Source organism: Benincasa hispida, chromosome 1 (assembly GCF_009727055.1).
Source record: "Benincasa hispida cultivar B227 chromosome 1, ASM972705v1, whole genome shotgun sequence".
Lineage (NCBI taxonomy): Eukaryota > Viridiplantae > Streptophyta > Magnoliopsida > Cucurbitales > Cucurbitaceae > Benincasa > Benincasa hispida.
This window is the reverse complement of record NC_052349.1, coordinates 83,404,970-83,428,043: the sequence shown is the minus strand read 5'-3', so window position 1 is coordinate 83,428,043 and position 23,074 is coordinate 83,404,970. Positions and strand designations below refer to the sequence as shown.

General features: G+C 31.0%; 3 protein-coding genes across 6 annotated transcripts; 1 reads left to right on the top strand and 2 right to left on the bottom strand.

Moving 5' to 3' along the window:
• Positions 1 to 367: 367 nt before the first annotated feature.
• Positions 368 to 2,139, top strand: LOC120086411 (BAG family molecular chaperone regulator 6-like). Of its 2 annotated transcripts, none has more exons than XM_039043045.1 (2): positions 368 to 1,928; positions 1,965 to 2,139. In XM_039043045.1, the coding sequence occupies exon 1, from the start codon at positions 536 to 538 to the stop codon at positions 1,826 to 1,828; it is 1,293 nt and encodes a 430-aa protein (XP_038898973.1). In that variant the 5' UTR covers positions 368 to 535; the 3' UTR covers positions 1,829 to 1,928; positions 1,965 to 2,139. The 2 variants fall into 2 exon arrangements, with proteins under 2 accessions (XP_038898973.1, XP_038898976.1); XM_039043048.1 differs by having other exon boundaries at positions 368 to 1,931.
• A 638-nt stretch (positions 2,140 to 2,777) lies between these two features.
• Positions 2,778 to 5,540, bottom strand: LOC120086418 (2-pyrone-4,6-dicarboxylate hydrolase). Its single transcript, XM_039043060.1, has 10 exons — positions 5,201 to 5,540; positions 5,050 to 5,121; positions 4,781 to 4,860; positions 4,351 to 4,450; positions 4,211 to 4,264; positions 4,032 to 4,109; positions 3,858 to 3,955; positions 3,711 to 3,768; positions 3,285 to 3,406; positions 2,778 to 3,187 (listed from the first exon to the last, which is right to left on the bottom strand). The coding sequence occupies exons 1-10, from the start codon at positions 5,429 to 5,431 to the stop codon at positions 3,034 to 3,036; spliced, it is 1,047 nt and encodes a 348-aa protein (XP_038898988.1). The 5' UTR covers positions 5,432 to 5,540; the 3' UTR covers positions 2,778 to 3,033.
• Positions 5,541 to 19,458: 13,918 nt separating this feature from the next.
• On the bottom strand, positions 19,459 to 22,500 carry LOC120090098 (ACT domain-containing protein ACR4-like). 3 transcript variants are annotated; one of them, XM_039047604.1, is made up of 7 exons: positions 22,227 to 22,497; positions 21,998 to 22,043; positions 21,790 to 21,904; positions 21,615 to 21,682; positions 20,377 to 20,973; positions 20,139 to 20,243; positions 19,459 to 20,055 (listed from the first exon to the last, which is right to left on the bottom strand). In XM_039047604.1, exons 1-7 carry the CDS (start codon positions 22,295 to 22,297, stop codon positions 19,708 to 19,710), a joined length of 1,350 nt encoding a protein of 449 aa, XP_038903532.1. In that variant the 5' UTR covers positions 22,298 to 22,497; the 3' UTR covers positions 19,459 to 19,707. The 3 variants fall into 3 exon arrangements, 2 of the variants coding, with proteins under 2 accessions (XP_038903532.1, XP_038903546.1); XR_005485421.1 differs by having other exon boundaries at positions 19,914 to 20,055; positions 20,139 to 20,229; positions 22,227 to 22,500; XM_039047618.1 differs by lacking the exon at positions 19,459 to 20,055 and having other exon boundaries at positions 20,067 to 20,229; positions 22,227 to 22,500.
• Positions 22,501 to 23,074: the final 574 nt, after the last annotated feature.

The following is a 23,074-nucleotide window of genomic DNA, read 5'->3' as shown; positions in this document are numbered from 1 at the left end:
ATGTCCCTAATATAAATAATAAATATTTTAACCGGTTTAAATAATTTATTTGAACTTTTATCTTTATAATTATTTATTTGAACTTTTATCATTATAACTTTATCAACACCAATATTTACCACGAGATAAATTAATATATCAATTTATAATGTGTGAATGATATTATAAAAATTCTCTGAATATTTTGTGGCCAATTCCCATTATGAAAGCAGCCGCCAGCCACGTCATCTCAAATATCCAATCAGGATTTCGGCTGCCAAATTTTCAAGAATCCACGTTGGCAGAAGAAGATTCCAGAATGAGTCGCACAGAAATATGGAACCTTCTATATATAAATAAATTCCCCATCCCGAAGCTTCTCGATATTTCGAATCTTCTTCTCGAACCTTTCTTCTCTATATATAAGAACCGGCCGTGTCCCGTCTTCTTCATCGGAGAGATTCTATTTGTGTTTCTATAAAGAAAAGATTCATCTATTCACCCAACAATTTGCTGTCTCTACTTTTTCTTTGAAATTCTTTGAATCGTCGTAGTAATGGAGAGCCCCTTCTTCAGAAATCGCTGGAACTACCACCCCCAACGCCCTCGTTATCCGCCTAGCATGGTGGAGATTCCGGTGCGTCGGCCAACTGTGCCGGTGGCTCCGAAGGTGGTTTCGATTCCCGTCCGTTTTGTTGAGTCCAAGAAGAGTAGATCTGACTCGGCCACAAAAATCCAGAAGGTGTTCAGAGGTTTTCTGGTGAGGAAGAGCGTGAAGAAGGTTGTGGCGATTGAGAGAGAAGTGAGTGAGATAGAGAGGAGGTTTGCGAATGAAGAGACGGTCGATTTGATTCGGAAGGATGGTAAGGAAAAGATTATGTTTGGTGAGATGCTGATGAATTTGTTGTTTAGGTTGGATTCGGTGAAAGGCGTGGATTCTGGAATTAGGAATTTGAGGAAGGCAGTGATCAAGAAGGCTATAGTATTGCAGGAGAAGATTGATTCAATCGCTGCTACGGATGAAGCTACCGATGTGATCAATGAGACTCTCGAAGCTGCGGCTGTCAAATATGATTCAGAAGCTGTTGATCGGAGCTCGGAAGGAACTCCGGAGCTAAAGGATAAAATTCCAGAGCATGAGGATGAAAATTCTGCTGCTGATATTGCTAATAGCGAACCTGCTGATGTTTGTGATGATGATAAGATGGAAACTCAATCAGGGAATTGTCGCAATGAGGGTGAAGACGTAGATGGAGTGGCGTTAAAGACTTCTTCTATGGAAAAGGATGGAGCAATTCATGAGGAATCTACGGCTTGTTCTATGGAATCGAGTGCTGATCCAGAAATTTCTCAGAACTCGCCAGGAAAAGATGAGGTTCCTGTAGAAGTTGAGAACGACATGATGCATATAGAGGTTGAGGCGGCTGAAGAGTGGGGGGGAATGAGTGAAGCTGAGAGTCAGACAGATTCGTCAAACAACCCACCAAATACAGACGATGGGGTTGCAGAATTTGAAGCTGTAGATGAAAGAGAGGGCAGTGGAAAGAAAGAAGACGCAGTAAAAGAAGAAGAAGAAGAAGAAGAAGATAGCAGAATCAAGGGAAGAGAGGAGGGTGGGCAGAGTAGAGAGCTTCTTGAAAGGATGATGATGGACAACAAAAGAATGATGGAGATGATGACGCAGCTGTTTGAAAAGAATGAAATGCAGTCAAAATTGCTGTGTTCACTGTCCCATAGGGTTGACCGGTTAGAAAAGGCAGTTGTCTATGAGATGCTACAGAAGAAGAAGAGGAGGAATAGTACTGATTGCTCAGAAAAATGCCCCAAAACAAAGAAAGGTGGTAAATGATGATATTATTATGAACAATTTCCTGTTGCTAAAAATTTTGAAATGCAATTCTTAGTTAGTTTATTGCATCTTCACTTTGTTGCTTTTTTTTTTTTTTTTTTTTTTTTTTTTTTTTTTTTTTTTTTTTTTTTTTTTTCTTTTCTTTTTTCTGAGCTTGTGGCAGCTTCTCTAGAATTTTTTTTTGGTACCGTTTTCTTGGTTATATGAATAGAGTTGTGATATGTTTTTATCACATGGATAAATGACTTGTGTAAATCTGTGTCAAGAACTTCTGGAAAAGTGATGAAATAAAGTGATCTTTTTTGCATGAATAGGACGGCGTTATCACATGTAATGAGATGAAACGTAAATGTTAGATCTCTGTTCTATGTTCTAAGAATGATTTCTTTACTGAGATCCTGGCTTTCGCGTTTTAGTGGGTTTCCGAGATCCTTTAGAACCAATAAGCACACATATATCCTAAAAACGTATGATCTCTTGTTTCCTTAATTCACAGTTCGGGTGATACAAAATGACTTCTTCTACAGTTTGTAGAAGATGATGCTTCTGTAAATGTTGGCTCGCCTGAAGTTTTGCGATGAGAATCGCAACTGTGATCTGGGATGATAATGGCAGCAGGTGGAGATGGAAAAGATGAATTTCTGAAAACTTGCAATGTCTAAATAAATATTAGGGAAAATAGTGTAGTTCTGAAGTGGGTTTTATATGAGACTAAGTGAAGATCTGTGAGCTTGAAGCGTAAGGTGTAGCAATGATTTATTGTTGTGTCATTAAAATGGAAGAATTTGCACAACTAATTCAAACCTTTAACTTTGAGGTTGATAATCCTTACTTATAGCAGTTGAACCATTGATATCCTGATCTCTTCCTGGTTAGTGAAACCGTGACAAGATATGAGAATTCTTGCCAAATATGTGAACAACGTACACAAACACATAGGGAACGAGAATTGAGAACTATAACGCTGTTCTGTTGATGAATTTGCTGCAAGATCCACATATCAATCCCAAATGAGAAAACAAAAGATAACGCGGAGTTTCAGAATTTCTTCAGCTATTCAAGAGAGCTGGAACATCTCCTACACCTTAAGCTATAAATTGTCGACCTTTTCTACATGCTGCCTTCCCCATAAATTCTCCTTTTTACACCCTCCTACTTTTAAGTCTTAATAATTTGGGGCCTTACACATTATTGAGACTAGTAGATTAAGCTATCCATCGACTTTGGAACAGATGAGCCACAGTTTTGCCTTTAATCCACTCCAACTCAGTAGAAGAAAGAGAAATTTCATTGGCTATAACTGATACTGCATCAATTGCTCCTTTATATCCGCATTCAAGAACGACGAATGGGAAGTCACTGTAATAAACACGACATATAAGTACATCTTTATGTTCAAAGCTGCAACTTTCGTTATTTTTTATTTGATCTTTAACAGGGGAACTGAAATCAATACCTTCCCCACATGATGCGGTTTGCTCCAAAGCTGGATACAATCTGAGAGAGGTGGGGGGACAAATCCAGGTATGGAAATGGCCTTCTTGACACCCTAAATAGTGCACTGAATTTCACATATACCTACATAGATATGTTGAAATAGCATCATGAATTGTGTGTACTCGTGCTTTGTTAGCAAAGTTGGTATTTCTCATCATGTGTTCATGTTATCAAAATTAGCATAAGTTGGTATTTCTCATCATGTGTTCATGTTATCAAAATTAGCATAAGTTGGTATTTTCCATCATGTGTTCATGTTATCAAAATTAACATTCTCCCCCCAAAAGTGGGCGTCTAATCGGTTTCCAGGTTTTGCAGGAGAAGAAACCGGACCAGGTTTCTGTTATATGAAGTACTTATCAATGATTTTTGAAGTCACTTTTACCTGGGGATAACTTGCTAGCTCCAAAAGCTGGGAAAGTGCAAGACTCTCTTCTTCATTTCTGCACAAGATTGATAAAATGTAGCAAGGCCATTAACTAAACAAGTAATTAGAACAAATAGAAACCCCGAGTTTGTTATGTTGGCTTACTCTGGAGGTTTACAGAAACCCAAGTGATCAAGCAATACAGTGGTTGAAGGAAACTCTGTACAAAGCTCTTTTATCTCTTCAATATGAAGGTTTAGTCCCTGAAAGGGTTTATCCTTATCATATCTAGTATCTACACTACTGATAGGACGCTTATTAGGGTACATTTGAAACTACCTTCATGCACATGAAACCCACAGGAATCCCAAGCTTTCCTGCTGTTGAGAATAATCCTTTCCCAACCTCATTTGTCATCTGCAAGCAATCACTACACATGTTAGGAAAATATATTGAAGTGAAAGTAGGAAGTAGGAAGTAGATCAGAACAATCGGGTCTAGAAATATCGCATAGCAACCTTTTGACCTGCTGGCCATAAGTATGGATTAAAGCGAACAGCAGAGTATCCATCCTATAAGGAAAGGAGAATACATAGAAATCATTTTGGTGAGGTAGGACAGGAATATATGTTTTTTGATAAGAGAACTAGCCGAAAACCTTTGTTACAAGATGTTCCAGCTGTTGAATTCCACATCCATCTTCAGCTGGATTTGCTAGGCAACAACCAACGAATTTGTTTGGATACTTATTAATTACACTGTCCATATAAGATTTGGAATGAAGATGTACTATGGAATGTAACATTAGTATAGTTCAGGAAAAACCATGAGAACATCTATTCTGAAATAGAGTGACTATCAGATGAGAACACTTAGAGTGCTTTTCTTCATTCCAGAGTGAACTAAGCGAGTTTGAGATTAGAAATCAATGTATTTATGTCTGGAAGTAAATGCATTCCACAATTTAGGAAAACACCAGGAAGTATTTGAATTCATGCATGGACACTTCCAAACATAATGTCAAGCTCATCCTATTCGTAATAGATGCGTTCTAATATGCTTATTATTTAATAGCTCTCAGGACTGACCTGGTCACATAAGAGTGATCAAATTTATGGTTGATCGGCTGGACAATAAGAGCACCGTCTACTCCTGCTTCTTCCATGGACTGACATATATATACAATGTGTATTATGGGGTGGGGGGAGTAAATGTTAGCGCTTATTTTGAGACATATAGCTTAAATTTGGTTCGAATTGAACATAAACCATAAAAATGGAACAATATCATGAATTTTGCTTGCATCTATGAATATGTTTGCATCTAAATTAGTGAGAATTAAGTTGAAGGGGGATACCTGGAGCAGGAAATCAACATGCCCGGTTAAGGTGGGTTGTTGGCCTGGAAAGTAAGGGTATTTTGCAGCAGCCTTGAGAGTGAATGAGCAAAGTGTGAGTCAGGATTTGATGTTTATACAACAAAGAGTGGAGGGATTTGGTTTTACCTACCTCTTCTGGAGATGCCCAAACATGAAGATGTGAATCGATGACTTTAGCAAAAGAAGAAGAAGAGGAGGAAGAAGCCATTCTGAGTTTGAAATTTGGGTTAGTGCTGGTGGATTGAGATGCAGATATCCTTGCAGAGGAATTTCTGGAAGAAGGCAATGGCAATGACGGGAAATGAAGAGAGGGAAGAGAAGATGGCCGTGGAAGGAGTTTAAGCCTCGCCGCCACTGCCATTTTTAGATAAGGGAGCCGGTCTAAACTACACGCCACATGGTTGTCCTAACAAACTCTTAAATTATAAATTTAAAGGTCACTAGGTCAGTAGCAAGTATTTGTAAATATAGCAAAAAAAAATACAAAAAATACAAAAAAGAAGTATAGTAAAATTCAAATTCAGCTTTTAGAATACTCCATCGTTAATAAGAATTTAGCAACCATAAAACTTATCTAGCTCTAACAGTGTGCTATCAATTATAATTACTTATAAGAATTTATCAACCATAAAACTTATCTAGTTCTAACCGTGTGCTATCAATTATAATTACTTTAAATTTTTTGCTATGTTTATAATAGGGAAAAAAATTAAATGAATGGTAATCTAAAGTGGGTGACAATGGATTACGTTTGTTGTTTATTATGTGTTAGATACTTATACTGATATTTGGGTCTTATTGTTCAATTTGTAATAAAAAAAAATACATATTGACAATCACCCATCTTTGCATTTCAAAATTACATTGTAGTTGTCAGAAACATTAGTGTACCTATTATAGTATAAGAAGTATGAATTTGCCACATCTACGATTATCATCGATAATGATAACGCTAACGATAACGATAAGGGATTGATTGGATCACAGTTATTGTTTCATGAGTATAGATATTAAATATATGAGGTTTGAATGTTTGGGTTCTAATGGATGTACAATAATGGTGTTCAATGGAATAATTAGTACATAAAAACTGAAAGTTAATGATCACTTAATTAAATGAAAAAGATCAATTAAATTTAACCTTGACTAATTTATTGTTGTGTTAACTAATTACTCGATTAATAAAATAAAAGATAAATAAATACTTCTTGATTGAACATAATTAGACTAATTACTAACAACAATTAAATTAATAGATAAATTAATAGAATATCGATGATTAACGATAATAATTTATACTAAATAGTTAAGATAGCATAAAATATTAGTGGTAAATATATTAGTTGAAATAGGTCTAAATAATATATTTATATTTAATAATTGAAAAAATTAATAATAATGAATATATTAATTTTAATTAAGCTATATTTTTATTGTTCATCTCCAAGATACAAAAATTTCATACTTTTGCAGGTTATTAAAAATTCTTTGGATATATCCTAAGAGGTAGAATTTTGTGAAACAAATTAGGAAAATGTGTGAAACAATAAAATGTAACAAATTCATACTCTTAAGCAAACACATCAAAAGTAGTGCAATTACGTTTGTGATTTTAGTCTATTACGAGTTAATAAGTGTGGTTTTAATTGAGAGAAATTTTCAATTTGGTTCATGAATATTAACTTACAATTAATATTATTTCAAACTGGGTATGGTATGGAGATGATTTTAAATTAGTTAAAAATCACGTTTATCCTTTTATAAAATGACTCAGAAAATAGTGTTAATGATACAAGATCAATTTTAATAATATGAAAATGTGTATAAAAATGTAAATTTAAATATTGAATTGATTCTAGATGATTAAAAGTATATTTTAAAGTAATTTTAATAATTTTAAAATCATTCCTAAATATGCATAACATAATATTCCAAGAGTATCAACGTTAATTTTTCGAGTTCACACTGCACAAAACCTAAGACTAAAATACAAGGAGACTCCCATATATGTAAAAATGTGGGTTCAACTCATGGTTTTACAAATTTTCACTTTTTCTTACTTAGGATATCACTATTTTAATTTTAATCTAATAATACACATACAAATATTAATTTATGATTACTTTAACTTGTTTTCTTACATTTAACTAGTTATTATTTTATAAATAAATCTAGCAAAACAAGCACATTGTTTAATTTCTACATATTTATATCTTGCATATTCAAACAACAAGTACATTTAAATATCGAATCATTAATATTAAGATATATTAAAAAAAACAAACATTTAAACCTCTACAACATAGATCTGAGAATTAAAGTTGTAGGCTCATGTTAAGAATTAGAAGTTAAATTCAGAGGTCTTATGGAGGAAAAATGATTCGAAATAGCACTTTCAACTTTTTTATCTTTTAAAATTAGTACGTTTTTTAAAAATTCGTTAAACTAGTTTTTCTCGGTAGATTTCGAGTGAGATCGACCACCCAGATTTAATTAAAAAAATTCACTTTTTCTAACATCGATTTATTATCCAAACCTTATACCAAATTTTATATATTTTTATTTTTTTTTCAAAATTCGGTTATTTTTACTGAATATTCATAATTTTAGGCCCACGATTATGTGAATAAATTTTCAAATGAATTTACCAATTAGATTTTTTAAATGGATGATTGTATCTTAATTTTTAAATTTTGGAAAAGATTAAATTTTGCAAAAAAAAAAAAAAAAAAAAAATTAGATAGGGAAAATATATAAAATCTCTATATTAATCTATCTGATAATTCATCGATGGTGTTAATCTGATTGAGTTTCATACCGAGATTTTATATATTTTTCATATTTTACTTTTATTAAAAAAAAATAAATCTTTCTAAAAATGTTTATTTGAATCATTGGTAAATTGATTTGAAAATTAGAAATTGGGCTTAAGATTTTAAAAATTACATAAGATTTTGATATAATAATTGGTAAATACAATCAAATCCGGAGAAGATTTGGAAATATATAAGATTTAGGAAGATCACATGATATTTTGGAAAATTTACTTGAATCTCAATGTAATCTCTCATAGATGTATCGAGAAAGACCTAAAAAGGCCAAAACAAAGAAAAAATTATTTTTTTTTTAACAAAATCTCGGAGGTCGACCTCGTCCGAAATGGATCCAGAAAAATTATTTGAACAAGTTTTCAAAAAAGGTGCTAGTTTTGTAAAGTAAAAACTTAAAGATGTTATTTCTCACAAGTTCCCACATGGAATGATGACAATGATTTAGAAGTAACTTTAGAGGTTCTCCGATCTGTGCTAGTTTCAAATCTATAAATTGGTCGATTTAAACTGTTAAAAGAAAAGCAATTCAAACCTTCCCTTCGACATCTCAATACGCTTAGAACTTTCATTCACTCATTATTGAAGCTAACTCGTTGGAGATTGTCAATTCTCTAATCAATTCACGAATACCTCTCAAAATTAAAATCTTGTTGGAGTCGATTTTGAGGATTAAGTTAAATAATAATAATAATAATGTTTTTTTTAATGATAAAAATCAGGTATTAGAGAAAGAAAAAAATTTCAAAAATAAGGTGGTTGAAGAAACAAATTTTAGAAATAAGGTTAAAAACCAAACTATTGATAAAAATATGATAGTGATAAAAATCGTGTATCCGGATTTTCATTAATCGTGTCACCACCAACATGGCTGCCAAGTGGCTACCAAGAGTCCAAAATCGTGGACCTTATTCATGAGTTATTTATTTATTTATTTACAGTTTTCTTTCTTACATGGCCTCATTTTTTTTTTATTTTTTTTTTTTTGTAAATGAATTGGAATATAAAAATAAAGGAGAAAAATATGTCGAATATGACATATGAAAATTATAATTAATTAAATGAGGAAAACGAAACGTCAATTTTATGAAGAGATAGCAGTAGACATTGGAATATGAAAGTTGTAATTAACTAAATGAGGAAAACTAAATGACCAATTTTGGAGAGATTTTTGGAGAAGAAAATGAAAGAGGAGAAGGAGAGGATCCACTAGAGATGTCTACAGGGTGGAGCAGGGACGGGAAAGCGGGGATTCCCCGCGAGGATTTCACAGGGATCAGATTCCCCACGGCGAAAATTTTCCTGTCATCATTTTTTTCTAACAATTTTTTTATTTCAATTAAATCAATATTTTTAACAATTCCTTAAACATATCCCTATAACTTTCATTTAAATAAAATATCATCACTTTTGGTAATAAAAACATTTTTATTCTAACAAAGTCTACAATATTATAAAATTTATAATTTATATACAAAAGTCGGGCGGGACGGGGACACGGGTCGGTGTTGGGGTCAGGGAATGTATTCCCCGTCCCCGACCCTGAATTGTAAACGGGGAAAAAATTTCTCTCTCTCCCCCATTTTCCATGTATTCGGGCATTTCTCGACTCATTCGGGACGGGGGGCCCGACCCCATGGGTTTTTTGAACATCTCTAGGGTCCATCACTTTGGGAAGATTTTTGGGGAGTGGAGGAACCCGTAGACCGGTCCACGATTTTCTTCTTGTACACATGTATCTCTATTGGCAAAATTTAAAGCCACGTGTAGTTTAAATCGTGGACCGAGTATACAAATTAAGATAAATCGTGTACTGCGTACACGTTTTTTTATAATTGTGTATTGGATCCACAATTTTTCAACCTCATTTTTGTCAATATTTTCCCTTCAACTCTATTATTATTATTATTTATTAGAATTAACATTATTTTTTTTAAAAAAAATCCAATTTCGAAGAAGCTTTTCGAGGGTCCCTTCTTTTGTTAAATACTAGGTAGAAGACATGTGCGATGCATGTGACTCAAAATTTCTTATAATAAAAGTTAAATTATGATTTAATAGTTCTTTATCATAAAAATTTTGATTTTAAGTGTAAATAATAAATATTTGACATGAAATGAAGTAATTTAAAAATAATGTCTTAACGATGCTTCAAGTTAATTTACAATGATATGAGATATTTTGAATGTCTTTGAAAAAATTTTAGACGTTTTTTGAAGGGAAACAAATTTTTTAAATAATACTTAGTCTCGTTTGGTAACTATTTAGCTTTTGGTTTTTTTTTAAAAAAAAATTATCACGATAGTTGAATTCTTAGTTAAATTTGGCTTGAAAGCTATTTTTTTTAGTTCTCAAAATTTGACTTAGTTTTTTAAACCATTAGTGAAAAATAAATAATAAAGGAAGAAATCTGGGAGTGGAACTAATATCCATATGCTTAATTTTCAAAAAAAAAAACAAAAAAAATAAAATGGTTACCAAACGGGCCTATATAATTGAATTTAAATTTTAAATAATTGATATGAAATTTAAAAGTATAAAAAGAGTAAAAGAAATATAGAAATAGATGAATGAATAAAATTAAAATACAGAAGATGTTATTGAATAAAAATGATATGACAAATTAAAATATAGATGATTTTATTGGAATAAAATTGATTCGATACAATAATATAACTTAATTATTATTTCATAGGTTAGTTCTTTGATTTATCCTTCTGGGAAGATAATGATTTTTGGAGGGAAAAAAGGATTAAAGAAACATATTAGGAAAAAAGGCCAATTTTTTAAAATGAATCTTGTAGTTTTTCGGGGAAAAAAAATTGTTTGTTATTTTTCTTTTATAAAACGTCTCATCAAATTTTTTTTTTTTTTTCATGTATTTGATCTAAAAAGTCAATTATAAGAATTTAATATATGCATACGAAACCCCAAATAATACAATATCTATAATAAAGCTATTCAATTTTATTAATTCAATAAAAGTTAAAAAAAATTAATGTTTTTGTAAATTATTGTGGATAACAAATACATGAGAGTAATGTGTTCTAGAAAACAAATAATTAGATAATGGCTAGCTAGTAATTATTGTTTTAAATTAATTTTTAAAAAGTATTTCTTTCCCTAAATTAGACGCTCCTTTCTTTTAGATTTTTTTTCATATACAACAAATAAGCATTTCTAAAAGAAAGTATTTCAAAAACATAAAATATAAATATTTTGATATTCGATCCAATTGTTTCATTTAAGTAACAACACCAAATTTGAATTTTGAACATCTTTTATAATTTGAGTTGATGTCACCATGTGGTGTATTCATGGCAGATTTAATTGTTAAAAGTCTCTTGAAGAAAAAATAAACTACAAACATTGACGAAATAACTTAATTTCGCATATCAAACTATATTATATTCAATATGAATTTATGTTTATTTTATTTCGTTCTTACTCTATTTTTTCAAAAAAGTATTGTTAATCAAATGAATCTCCATCTAATTAAGATTTAACAAACAAAATTTCATATTTATATGTTTAATTTCAATGGCTCTCAATGTAAACATTTTAACTTGAAACAAATAATTGATACAAATGAAATATTCAACCCAAAAAAAACCAACTTTCTTGATAAAAATCTAAAAAATTAAACAAAATTGAATCTCAATCAATAAGTAATAATAGGATACCATAATAGATTTGTGTGAGTAATTGATACAAATAAAATATTCAACAAAAAAAAATCAAATTTCTCTTCTTAAATCTGCAAACCAAGTTTTACGTTTAACTCAACAAAATCTAAAACATTAAACAAAATTGACTTGAAAAAACTAAAAACGTACCACGTAATCAATAAGTAATGGTGGGATGATTCTACAATTGATTTGTATGACTAAGAAGTTCTAAAAAAAAATACAAATACATATGAAAGATTCAACAAAAAAAAATCAAATTTTTTCCTAAATCCATGGCAATCCAAGATTTAAGTGTTTATTTTGATAAAAATCTAAAAAATTAAATAAAATTGAATCAAGAAAAACTAAAAACTTACTGTTCAATCAAGAAGTAAAGTAAGATGATTCCACCATTGATTTGTGTAAGTGAGAAAGCAATTGGGTTTCTTAAAAAATATATATATAGACAAATGAAATATTCAACAAAATGAAAAATAAATTTTATCTCCCTAAATCCATGCGAACCAGATTTAACTATTTTACTCAATAAAAATCTTAGAAATTAAATAAATTGAATAAAAAAACTAAAAATATACTTCTAAATAATAGTGAGATGATTTCAGATTTGATTTATGTGAGTAAAAAAGCGGTTGAGTTTCTAAAAATAATGGATACAAACAAAAGATTCAACAAAAAAAGAATCAATTTTCTTTCCCTAAACCATGCCAATCCAAGATTTAAGTTTTTCTCTTGATAAAAATCTAAACAACTAAACAAAATTGAATCAATAAAAACTAAAGACTTACTGCTCAATGAAGAAGTAATAGTATGATGATTCCACAATTAATTTGTGTGAGTAAGGAAGCGATTGAGTTTCATTTTCTTTCACTAAATCCATATCAATCTAAGATTTAAGTGTTTCTCTCGATACTTCCTCTCGTGATTGAGTTTTTACACAGTAAAATTCTCCCATTGTACAAAATTAGAGGGTGAGAAATTCATGAACATACATCATGATAATCACAAAAAGATGAGAATTAAATCAAATCATCAACTACCTTTGAATCAAGAATTATGATAGGGTGGAAATTTTAAGAAAGGTTGAATTAAATCATAACTAACCATTAAATCTAATTCTATTTTGACCAAACAATAGAGATAGAGTGATAGAGGTAGTCAAAAGGGCAACAAAGTTGGGCATCAACTAACCAGGGTTATTGTTAATTTTTATTTTGATTAGTCTCTTCTTTCTCCAATTTGGAAGGTGAAGTTGACTCTCATATGGATAATTTTTCTAGCCCGATGTCCACCCCTCTTCTGGAGGACGGTTTTATGTTTTCAAATTCACTTAATTCAACACATATGTATTTAGTAGAGAACTCATATCCTGTTTTCAGATTTTATGATCACGTAGTGCAAATTTTAAAACCATCATTTTTGTGTTTTTCTTACCTCCATATTTTGAGTTTTGAATTTTAAAATACAAAACTATAATGAAGATATAAAAATTTAGAAATGATATAAATTCAAGTCATTCTTCAAAAATTAGAATATGTATTATGTAATGTATTATAAATTATATAATATTATACAATAATAATTATGAAAAAAATTGAAACAAATATGTTCATAATAAATCAACAATAGTTTGTTGGCAAATAATGTTTAGCGTGTAATTATAATTAATTTTATAATTTGTAAATATATAGTATCAATACATTTTAAATAATTATTAAAATTAAATCAAATTTTTAAATCTATTATCAAACACATATCTTAAAACATAAAATACAACTGTACGAATTGTTTATATCTATACCCACATAGATTGTATGGGACCAAAAGTGAAACTCAAGAAAACAAGAATGTATTTATTTAATGAAGAGAATCATACAACAGTTCAAGATAAATATATTTGGATTCTTTATCAATTAAAAAAAAAAAGGTTTATTAGTGTAATTCAATAATTAGTTTTTTTTGGTGATTCTGGTCAATTAGTATTATTAAGTTAATTAATCATTTTACATTTATTTTTATTTTTGGTAAGTTTCCTTCTTGATTGGTAATAGAGCTTTTTCTATCATTTTAATGGAATGGATTTCCCATTTGTACATGGGTGTTGATGCCATTTTAGAAGAGTTAGGCATTTTTTGGGCTTTAGGAGTGACTTGGAGTGAGTCATTTTTTTTGGGCTTTGAAGGTAAAGTTGGACACTTTTTCTAAGTTTTGAGTTTGAATTTGTTTGGACTTTGGAGGTAAGTTAAATGCACATTTTTGGGTAGGATTAAGGGTTAAGCACTTTGAGTTTACTTTAGGTGCATTTTCTTGACACTTATAACCTAAACTTACATTTTAAGATTATTCGAGCACGAGTTTTATGATTTTGTTTTAATACAAGTGGAGGTTGAGAGATTCGAACTACATAACTTAGAGTTACTAACACATTTGTATGTCAATTGAACTATGCTGTTTTTGACGTGAGTTTTAGGATATTAGGAAGCGAGTTAATGCATACTGGGTGTGATTTTAAAATGATTAAAACCACTTTTGTCATGTTTATAATCATTTTGAGATACATTAATCACTCAAAATCAATTTAGTGTCTAATTTTTATACTTTTAAGCTCAACTTTCTTATAATTAAAATTGATTTCGAATGATTTTCAATATTTTTTGAGTAGTTTTGAAATTGAAAAAAATGAATTTAACCATTTTATTATCATTCCCAAACATGTTATTAAGTCACTGTAGTTTAATTATAGGGATAGGGATCAAATCTCTGACCTCTTAGGAGAAAGATCATGTCAATTACCTTCATTACTTAGACATTAAACTAGGAGTGTACATGGGTTGGGTTGGGTAGAGTTGAAGGTATTTTTTGGACCAACCTGAAAATTCCGACTAGTTTGATTGACAACCCAAATAACCCTTAAAATTCGAGTTGGGTTGAGTTAGGTTGTGGATTTATAACTTATGTTTTATTTTTAATGAAAAATGTGTAAATTTATATACAACACAAACACATGACTAATAACTAAGATCTCATAAAATTAAAATGTTAAATACCTAATATATATGATATTTATTGCAAACTTTAAACAAAGATAAATATCATAACAATTTTAAAAGAAAATATTAAAATTCACAAATCAATCAAATTTTAAACAAAGCGGAATATAAATATATATAAAATTCGGATTGGGTTGGGTCCATCCAATTTTTTTTAGCAACCCACAACCCAACCAACCCAATAAAAATAGAAAAATTTAACCCAACCCAACCCAAAATAAAACTAACCCAACCCAATCCTTATATTTTGAGTTGGATCCAGATTGTCAGGTTATTTAAACATCCTGCATTAAACTTACATTTAGGAAACTCGTGTCATTTAAACACATCTAATGCAAAATTTGTTACATTTTGGGGTAGGTTAGAGATTACTTTTGGCACAACTTGTTGATTAGACATTTGTTTTGGTCTCTGAATAGGTTGCATTATGCTTATGGAACATTTTTTGGTTAGTGCCAAACTTACCATTTTAAGGATGTTTGAATTATTTGTGTAAAAAGGGAGAGTTAGGAACCAAACTAAGAAATGATTCTTTCATTGCTTTAAAAAGACAAATTCATGTGTTATTTTATTCAATCCCTTTTCATTCTCTTCATTTTTTTTAAAAAAAATTATGAGCTTTGATGTTATTTGAAGGCTTGTTATCATCAGAAATATTAAGAATTAAACAACATAGCTTTTTTTTAATTTAAAGTTTAAGGTGTCATCTTATTTTCAATTATATAAACACCTATTTTATATAAGTATAAATATATCTAGTTCCTATTTAGAAACTATTTGGTTTTTTGTTTTTCATTTTAAAAATTAAGTCTATTTTCTCTCTATTTCTTATAATGGTTTTTATCTATCTTCAGCAAAAGAGTTGAGTTCTAAGTTAAATTCCAAAAACCAAAATAAATTTTAAAAACTACTTTTCAAAACTTGGCTTGATTTTTTAAAAACATTGATAGTGTTGAAATGCATTGAATCTATTTACTTGATGCTTCAAATGACCAAGTACGGGTGTCTTGTTGATCGATTTAGAGAATTACACTATATAAACTCTCTGATCCTAAAGGCGTTGTACCTTTGTAATTTATAATATTCTCTTAATAGTAATTTGTTCTTCCTTCACCGGTGGACAAAACTAACACATTATTAGTAAATCACATAAATCTCTGTATCGATTCTTTTTCGTTTTATATTTTTTGTTTTTTTATTTATCGATTCCATAACAAATAGGAAGTAAATAACAAATAAAAAAGTTTAGAGGCGGGATTGTCTATAAACTTAATTTTCAAGAACTAAAAACCAACAATCAAAAGTTTACTAAACGGATCTTAAATATTTAAGGACGTTATATTTCTTAATTGCTTGGCAATGGTTTTAGCATAGAAAAAAAATTGAATACCAACTAATATGGAAAGAAAAGGGTATTTTGATGAAATGTGTGGTTTTGAATGATTGCAAAAATACTTCTACTAGCCAACTTTGTCAATGAGTTTTAATATGTTATATGTTGGCAAAACTTTTTGGTTGACATTAAGACTGTAATGTGTAGGCTTATTTTCAATACTATGAATTGGATTTCATTCTCATGTTTTTCTTTTCTCTCCAACAAATTTCAAACAATCATTAGACAAATATTAACTAAATATTTACTGTTTTGGCACAATGTGACAAATAAATGATAAAAAGATATGTTTTTTTTTTTTTGACAAAACAGAGTGAGAAGTAGAAGTTTAGAAACGATGATATGGCATTGCTCATATACTAGAGGTTTGTAGTAAAAGAAAAAAAAAATCTCTTACCTTTATAATTTTTTAAATGTGTGTATGCAAAGTTTAAAATGTCGATTTCAACAAAAATATTAAGATTGTAATTATTCGGACAATAGAAATATTCGATAAAATGTCGATTTTGATATATATTTCTTAAAAAATAAGAAAAAAGTAAAAAACATCTAATAATTTTAAATAAGTTAACATGTCTATTATTTATATTAGTGACGTTTTATTACTTATTTTGTTATGTTTTATAGATTCTTTCACAATACAATAGAAATATCGATTAACCATTTTTGTCAATGTCGAACCAATCTATGAAAACGTGGAAATATCGATATGACGATTGAAATTTAATATTATATATGTGTATATACAATATTATTTGAATGAGAAAAAGAAATGTAATAGGATAAGAAATAGGATGGAGGGTGAAAAGAGAAAGTTGTGTAGCTTTTGATTATGGCCAAATTTATACATCACCTCCTTCGAAGAAGATTTGGATATGATACTCCCCCACGTCACACCCATGGACCAATGTTTTTCTTTTTTTCATTTTTCATTTTTCTTTTTTGGTCATTTACATAACCATTCAAACGTTACTTTATTTATTGTTTTTTTAATTCATAAATTTATATTATATTTTTGTCCTTTTTCCTTCTTTTATATTTTTGTCTTTCATTAACGACTTGTGTCAACTTTATAAATATATAATATAATTATAAGGTAAACAACCATTCCAGAAGAAGAAAATTAGGAAGTTTACCAAAGGAATTATGATTGGCAAAAATCTCTTCGGATTAAAAATCCTTGATTTGATTGAGGATAGGGTCAAACCGTGACGCAAGATAAGTTCTCAAACCAGAGATGGGGAGGGTATCCCTACCCCGTCTCTGATCTCGACCCCAACCCGCCCTTGAATAATTCTTTATTATTTTTTAATATATATTTATTTATATGTATATGTATATTTAAATTTATTATTTACTTACATACTCAAAACAGTAGTTTAAAAGCTATTGTTTCTGTTTTTTTCCTTTTTTTTATTCCATTTCATAATATAATTAATTTTAATTTTTTTATTAAATTTAAAATAAAAAATAAAAAAATATATTTTTATTATTAAATTAAATATATAAAATACTAATAACATTAACTTGTTACTTAAAATATTTACTTTTAATATAAATACAAAAATTTAATTGATTTTTAATTAAAAATAAAAATAAAAGACGGGAAACTTTTTCCTTTAGGGATCCGATCCTTGAACAAGGATTCTTCGACCTCGACCCTGACTTTAGAAAACAGGGAATGGGGTGGAGATGGGGATAGCAAATCCCAATGGGGACAGGGATGTAAAGTGCATCCCCAACTTTGACCGTACCCTGTCTCCAGATGAATCCAACTGGTTTCTAAAGTTTCAATATTAAACTTTATAATTTTTTAACAATGACTACCAATCAAGTCATACCTACAAAATCTATGTAACATTTTGATTCACAATAGTCTACGTAGAATCTATGAGATAAATTACTAAAACAATGTCAAATTTTAGAGTCAATGTGAATATAATGTTAGTTTAATTGGAAGGCAACAGTGTCGTCACTCCTTAAGTTTTTTTAGGTAAACTTTGACTACTCTTTCATCAATACCCCACTTCAGCTACATTAACAAACACATGGCCACTCAATTACTTGTTTTCAACTACGCACATACACACCCTCATATAATGTCTATATTGGGGAAAAGGGTTTAAAACATAATATGTTAAATTAACATTTTCTCCTTACTATTATTTTAACATTTTTTTTTTTTTATATATCCGTGAGTGTCCGAGTTAGCTTACGCACAACTCGACTAATCTCACGTAACAACTAGTCTGATTTTAAACGTTTGAGTTGTCAAGGAATCTCATAGGATATTAAATTCTATGTAGGCGGTTACATGGATTGAATTCATGACCTCTTAATCTTTTATCAAGAGAATGTTCCCTTATTTACTAATGGGTGAATTCATTATGGTTTTATTTTTACACTTACAACCATACTCTGGATACATACTCAAAGTTATTTTACTCATAAAATAAAGATAAAAGACCAAACTAAATATATTTAAATATTTTAAAAACTAAAACAAAGATTTTGGATTGAAAATCCTTTTGAAGGCTTAAAAAAAATGGTTAGATATAATTGGAGAAATTTTCTTTTAAGAAAATGAAAAGGGTGAAAAGTTGAAAGTGATAGATTGTTGGGGGAGAGGGAAAAAAAAGGAAGAGAGAGAAGGGGTGTGTTAGTAATTATCAGAAAGTTGTAGAGCAGATAAGAAGAAGCCACGTGTACTGAGAAATTGCATTGCAGCCTACAAACCAACCAAGATTTCTGAAAGCGACCCAACATCCTCTCCTCTCTATTTTTCTCTCTCTAACTTTCCCTTTTATCAATTTCAATCCAATTTTTCACTTCTTTTGGAGTTGTCTTCTTCCTATCTATCATTCAACCCATGGACAATTGGATGGTTGTCTACTCTATTGTCATCGTTATATTTCGATCATTCTCGGCTGCTTGGGACGAATATCGTTAGTTATTTGTTTCCTATCGATTCTTCTAGATTACATGAAATGATCATTGTTACAATATGTATATACTTAATGTATATTTAGCTCCACTGGTAGATAAATTAAAGACCTAAATTCTCCACTCTCACACGTTGTTGAGCTAAAAGAAGAAATATGGCAAACGCATGCTTTGAATGTCAAATTGATGTGACACACTAACTAAACATATTTTTTTATGAAATCATTTTTGTAATTTATTAATTAGTGATTAGAGAAGTGCCATTGTTTTGTCCCTATTCTTAGATCATTGTTTATGTCTAGGTTTCAACTTGAGGCACTTAGTTTGAACAATAATTAGAGTATGTTTGAGAATTTCTCTAGAATAAGTGTTTTTAGCCAAGGGGAAAAAAAAAAGAAAATTTTAATAGGGCTTCAAAATAGATTCTTTTGAGTTAAAAGTCCTTTGCTTTATTCCAAAGTTACTTTTAGTACTCTTAAACATAAAAATGGAGTGAAAAGTGTGATCTTAAATAATCATGAGTTGATTGTCTGAATAAGATTTATGTGCATTAAACTAAGAAGTGAGGTATATACATTCATTATGATTGTACAAGTTAGAATCTAACTGAAGCAAGTATTTGATGAAGCAATGCCTCAATATCAACAACCATTGATCTGAAACTCTGCTGTATTACTGATGGATGATTCTACTATTTACATCAACTCCCTCTTCCAATTATTACTTCACCCTACTCCTCATGAGCATGACTTTATCAAACCCAAGTTGTAAAGTACCTTCTCCGATCTCGACCGAAAGAGGTTTCCTAAAGAGAAGCCCGATCCCTCCTGCGGTGGACATTTCGACCGTCGTTCTTCGTCCTTCACGTGGAGTATCGTTAGTCCAATGGCTTCTCGCACAGCCTTGATGGTTTCGCTCCTTACTGAGTTCCCAGATGCATCGGTCACGTAGAAAACATTCACAGCCTGAGTTCCTCTGGTGGTAACCTCAGCTCGAGTGACAGAAAGACCATTCTCTCTAAATATTCTCGTCACATCCGTTAAAAGCCCAACTCGGTCTTCACTACAAAGCTCGAGTTTTATACCCTAAAGTACCAACAACAACGTTGCATAAAAGCAATAAAAATATGTGATAGAGTTAAATGGTTCACGCCAATTCGTATAAATACCTCAGTTGTTCGTCGCTTAATTGCAGCCTCTAAGCAATGGATTACCCTCTGTCTCTCTGCTTCTGAACTAATAGGACTTCCATCTACATGCCTGATAAAGTACTCCTGCCAGAGAGTTAGAAAGATTGATATTTCGTATATTTCTATCAAATGGGATTTGCCCAAAAAAAGGTTCAAAAGTTTGTATTTCACAAACAGGGAAATGAATAAAGTTTGACAAACACAATTTTCAACCAACCTGATAAGCCTCGGGCTCTTCAGCAATGATGGTTGCATGGTACACAACATATTGCATATCGGTCAGGGTGCAAACCGTATCGAAAAGTAGCTTGGGTCGGTCAGGGCATCTCAGGTTGACAACGGTATATCCCTTCTCAACACAGTTCTCTACTGTCACAAGTGGCCTGCTCTGATAGCTTTCGCTGCAACTCATGTAATTCAAGTCGAAATCACGGTCTGCATACATCATTTGATGCAGCCTCCGCTCTTTATGAGTAGAGTTCGTTGAAACAGCAGTATTGGCACTATGCTTATCTCTGTCTCCTTTAAGAACATAGAGGAGAAGCTGCTTAATCTTAGACAACCGATCGGGATCATCAATCGGCATTCCACTCGTGTCATCGGTGATGTAAACAACTGAAGCCATTCTTGAATTGTGGGTCCATACCTCTGCAGCTACCACATTACATTTGAGATCTGTAAGAACAGCAAAAACCTCAGAAAGCAAGCCTGGCCTATCTCTTCCAGACAATTCAATCGTCGTCTGTTCCGCAGCAGCTTGGACACCTACCGACCTCCTTAATGATCTGAAACTGCGTGCCTTTGGCCCCAGTGACTGAGACAGGAAAAACTTTTACTTTCCATTCAATAAGTGAACTTAACATAAAGCATAAACCAGCCTTTCACATGACTCCACACAAAATTATGCTAAAGCAATTTGACACAAACAACTATCATAACCTTTATTGTCTGTTCTTCCTCTTGTTGCCAACTTGATATACGAACCTCATTAAAAACAGTTAAGCAAGGACATCCTCAATTTAGTACTGGGAGCTTTTATTAAATATTCACTCCACTGACAAAGTAAAAACCTCAATGGTCATCAAGTAGAGAAGAAAAAGTTAAGAGCTACAAGGGACTAAACAGGAACTAAATCCAAACTTTAGGGACTTGAGTGTAATTTGACAAAAAAAAAAACATTCAACCAGAACTCTTCTTATCTTCTCTCTTATCTACTCCTTCCATTCAATGGGTCATCTCAATCACATGAACTTTAGTTTCCATTGTGGCTATTCGCTGTCCTAACGAGCGCAATAAGATCTAATTCTAGATAACCTATGATAATAGATGAACCAGCAAATGACATAACATCAAACTTAATGAGATTGAATGAAAGTTTCTCGATTGAAATCTGAGTCTTTAACTTTGGCAAATGGCTTAAGAGTGCAAACATTCAAACAAAAACTTGAAACGTACCTGTTGGATTCTCTCACCCACACCATCATCACAGAGCTTTTTCCCATTCTGATCAGTCACATGAAAGACTTAAAAAAAAAAAAAAAAAAAAGCAAAACAAGGAACATGACAGAGAATGAATGTCAGACCCCAAAAACTGAAATGAAAAAGAACAGATATAGAAAAAGCTTATTACCATCCATAAACCATTCACCATCTGAAGAAATGTAAGCTCGACGAATTATAAGATTCAAATCAGTGAGAACTTGAACCACCTCCAGCAAACTGCCATGCCTGTTAGAACTATCAACCTGCAAAATTTTCCAAATCAGAAACAACAAAATCTCAAACCCTGTTTCATTCCATCCCAATTACAAACAAAAATCAATCGATTCCTCAAATACCTTAATCAAAGTGGCCTTCCTGCTCGAGGTATTATCAATAGACACCCTGAGAATTGAGGATCAAAACAAAACAGATTCAGAACCCGCGAAGAAAAACTAAAAATCGCGGGAAAAAAAAGGAAAGAGAGAAAGAAATTGAAATTGAAGACCCAATTCGATGTGGGAAAATCCCAAACGAAAGAAAGGAATCCCACGAAAATGAATCGAAGAAGAAGTGGGGGCGATATACCTTGGGGGGTTCATTCTAATGACGAGCTTTTGGTACTCATCGTGAACAGGGAGTGAAGCCCAAGAATCCATGGGGGAAATTGGAGGAGGAAGAAGAAGAAGATGAAGATGAAGAAGAAAGTGGGTTTTTTTACTTGTTTTTGTGAGGAATTGATTCTTGTAATTGGGATTTTGGCGATGAGATTTGAGGGAGGTTTGTGTGTGATGAGATGAGAGTTTGTGTTTGTTGTATATCCGCGTAGCAAGTTGGTTGGGTGGAGGCGGCTCTTGAGCTGGCGGAAGAGTTATGGACGGATCCAAACACTCCCAATAACTATTTCATTTCCCTTTTTTTTCCCCTTAATTCCTATTTTACAAATTTTTTTTTTTCTTTTCTATGTATATTATATAAGTTGAAATTGAAAATAAATTTTAGGTTATAATCATAGTGTCAAATTTCTAATGGCACTTCAATATTTTCACCGATATCTATACGTTTTCAATATCGATATGTAAGGTGGATCGGTAGAAAAATAAATAACCAAATATCACTAATATAAATATAATATAATACTAGATATATTAACTTGTTTAAAAATCATACCGATTATTTCTAGTTTCAATTTATTATTATTTTTTTTGTTTTTATAATTTTTTTTCAGAAATAACCATGAGCATTGACATTTTATCGATATATCTATAGATATTATTGTAAAATTAAGACCTCAATATTTTCGTATGCATCAACATTTTCAATCTTTACTACAATACCATTTTGATCATATTACATTTTCTATAAAGCTTAAAAATTAGTTCATATAGTTAATTTATTGTTGATTTTTTCTCAACAAAATTTAGTCTCTATTTGCA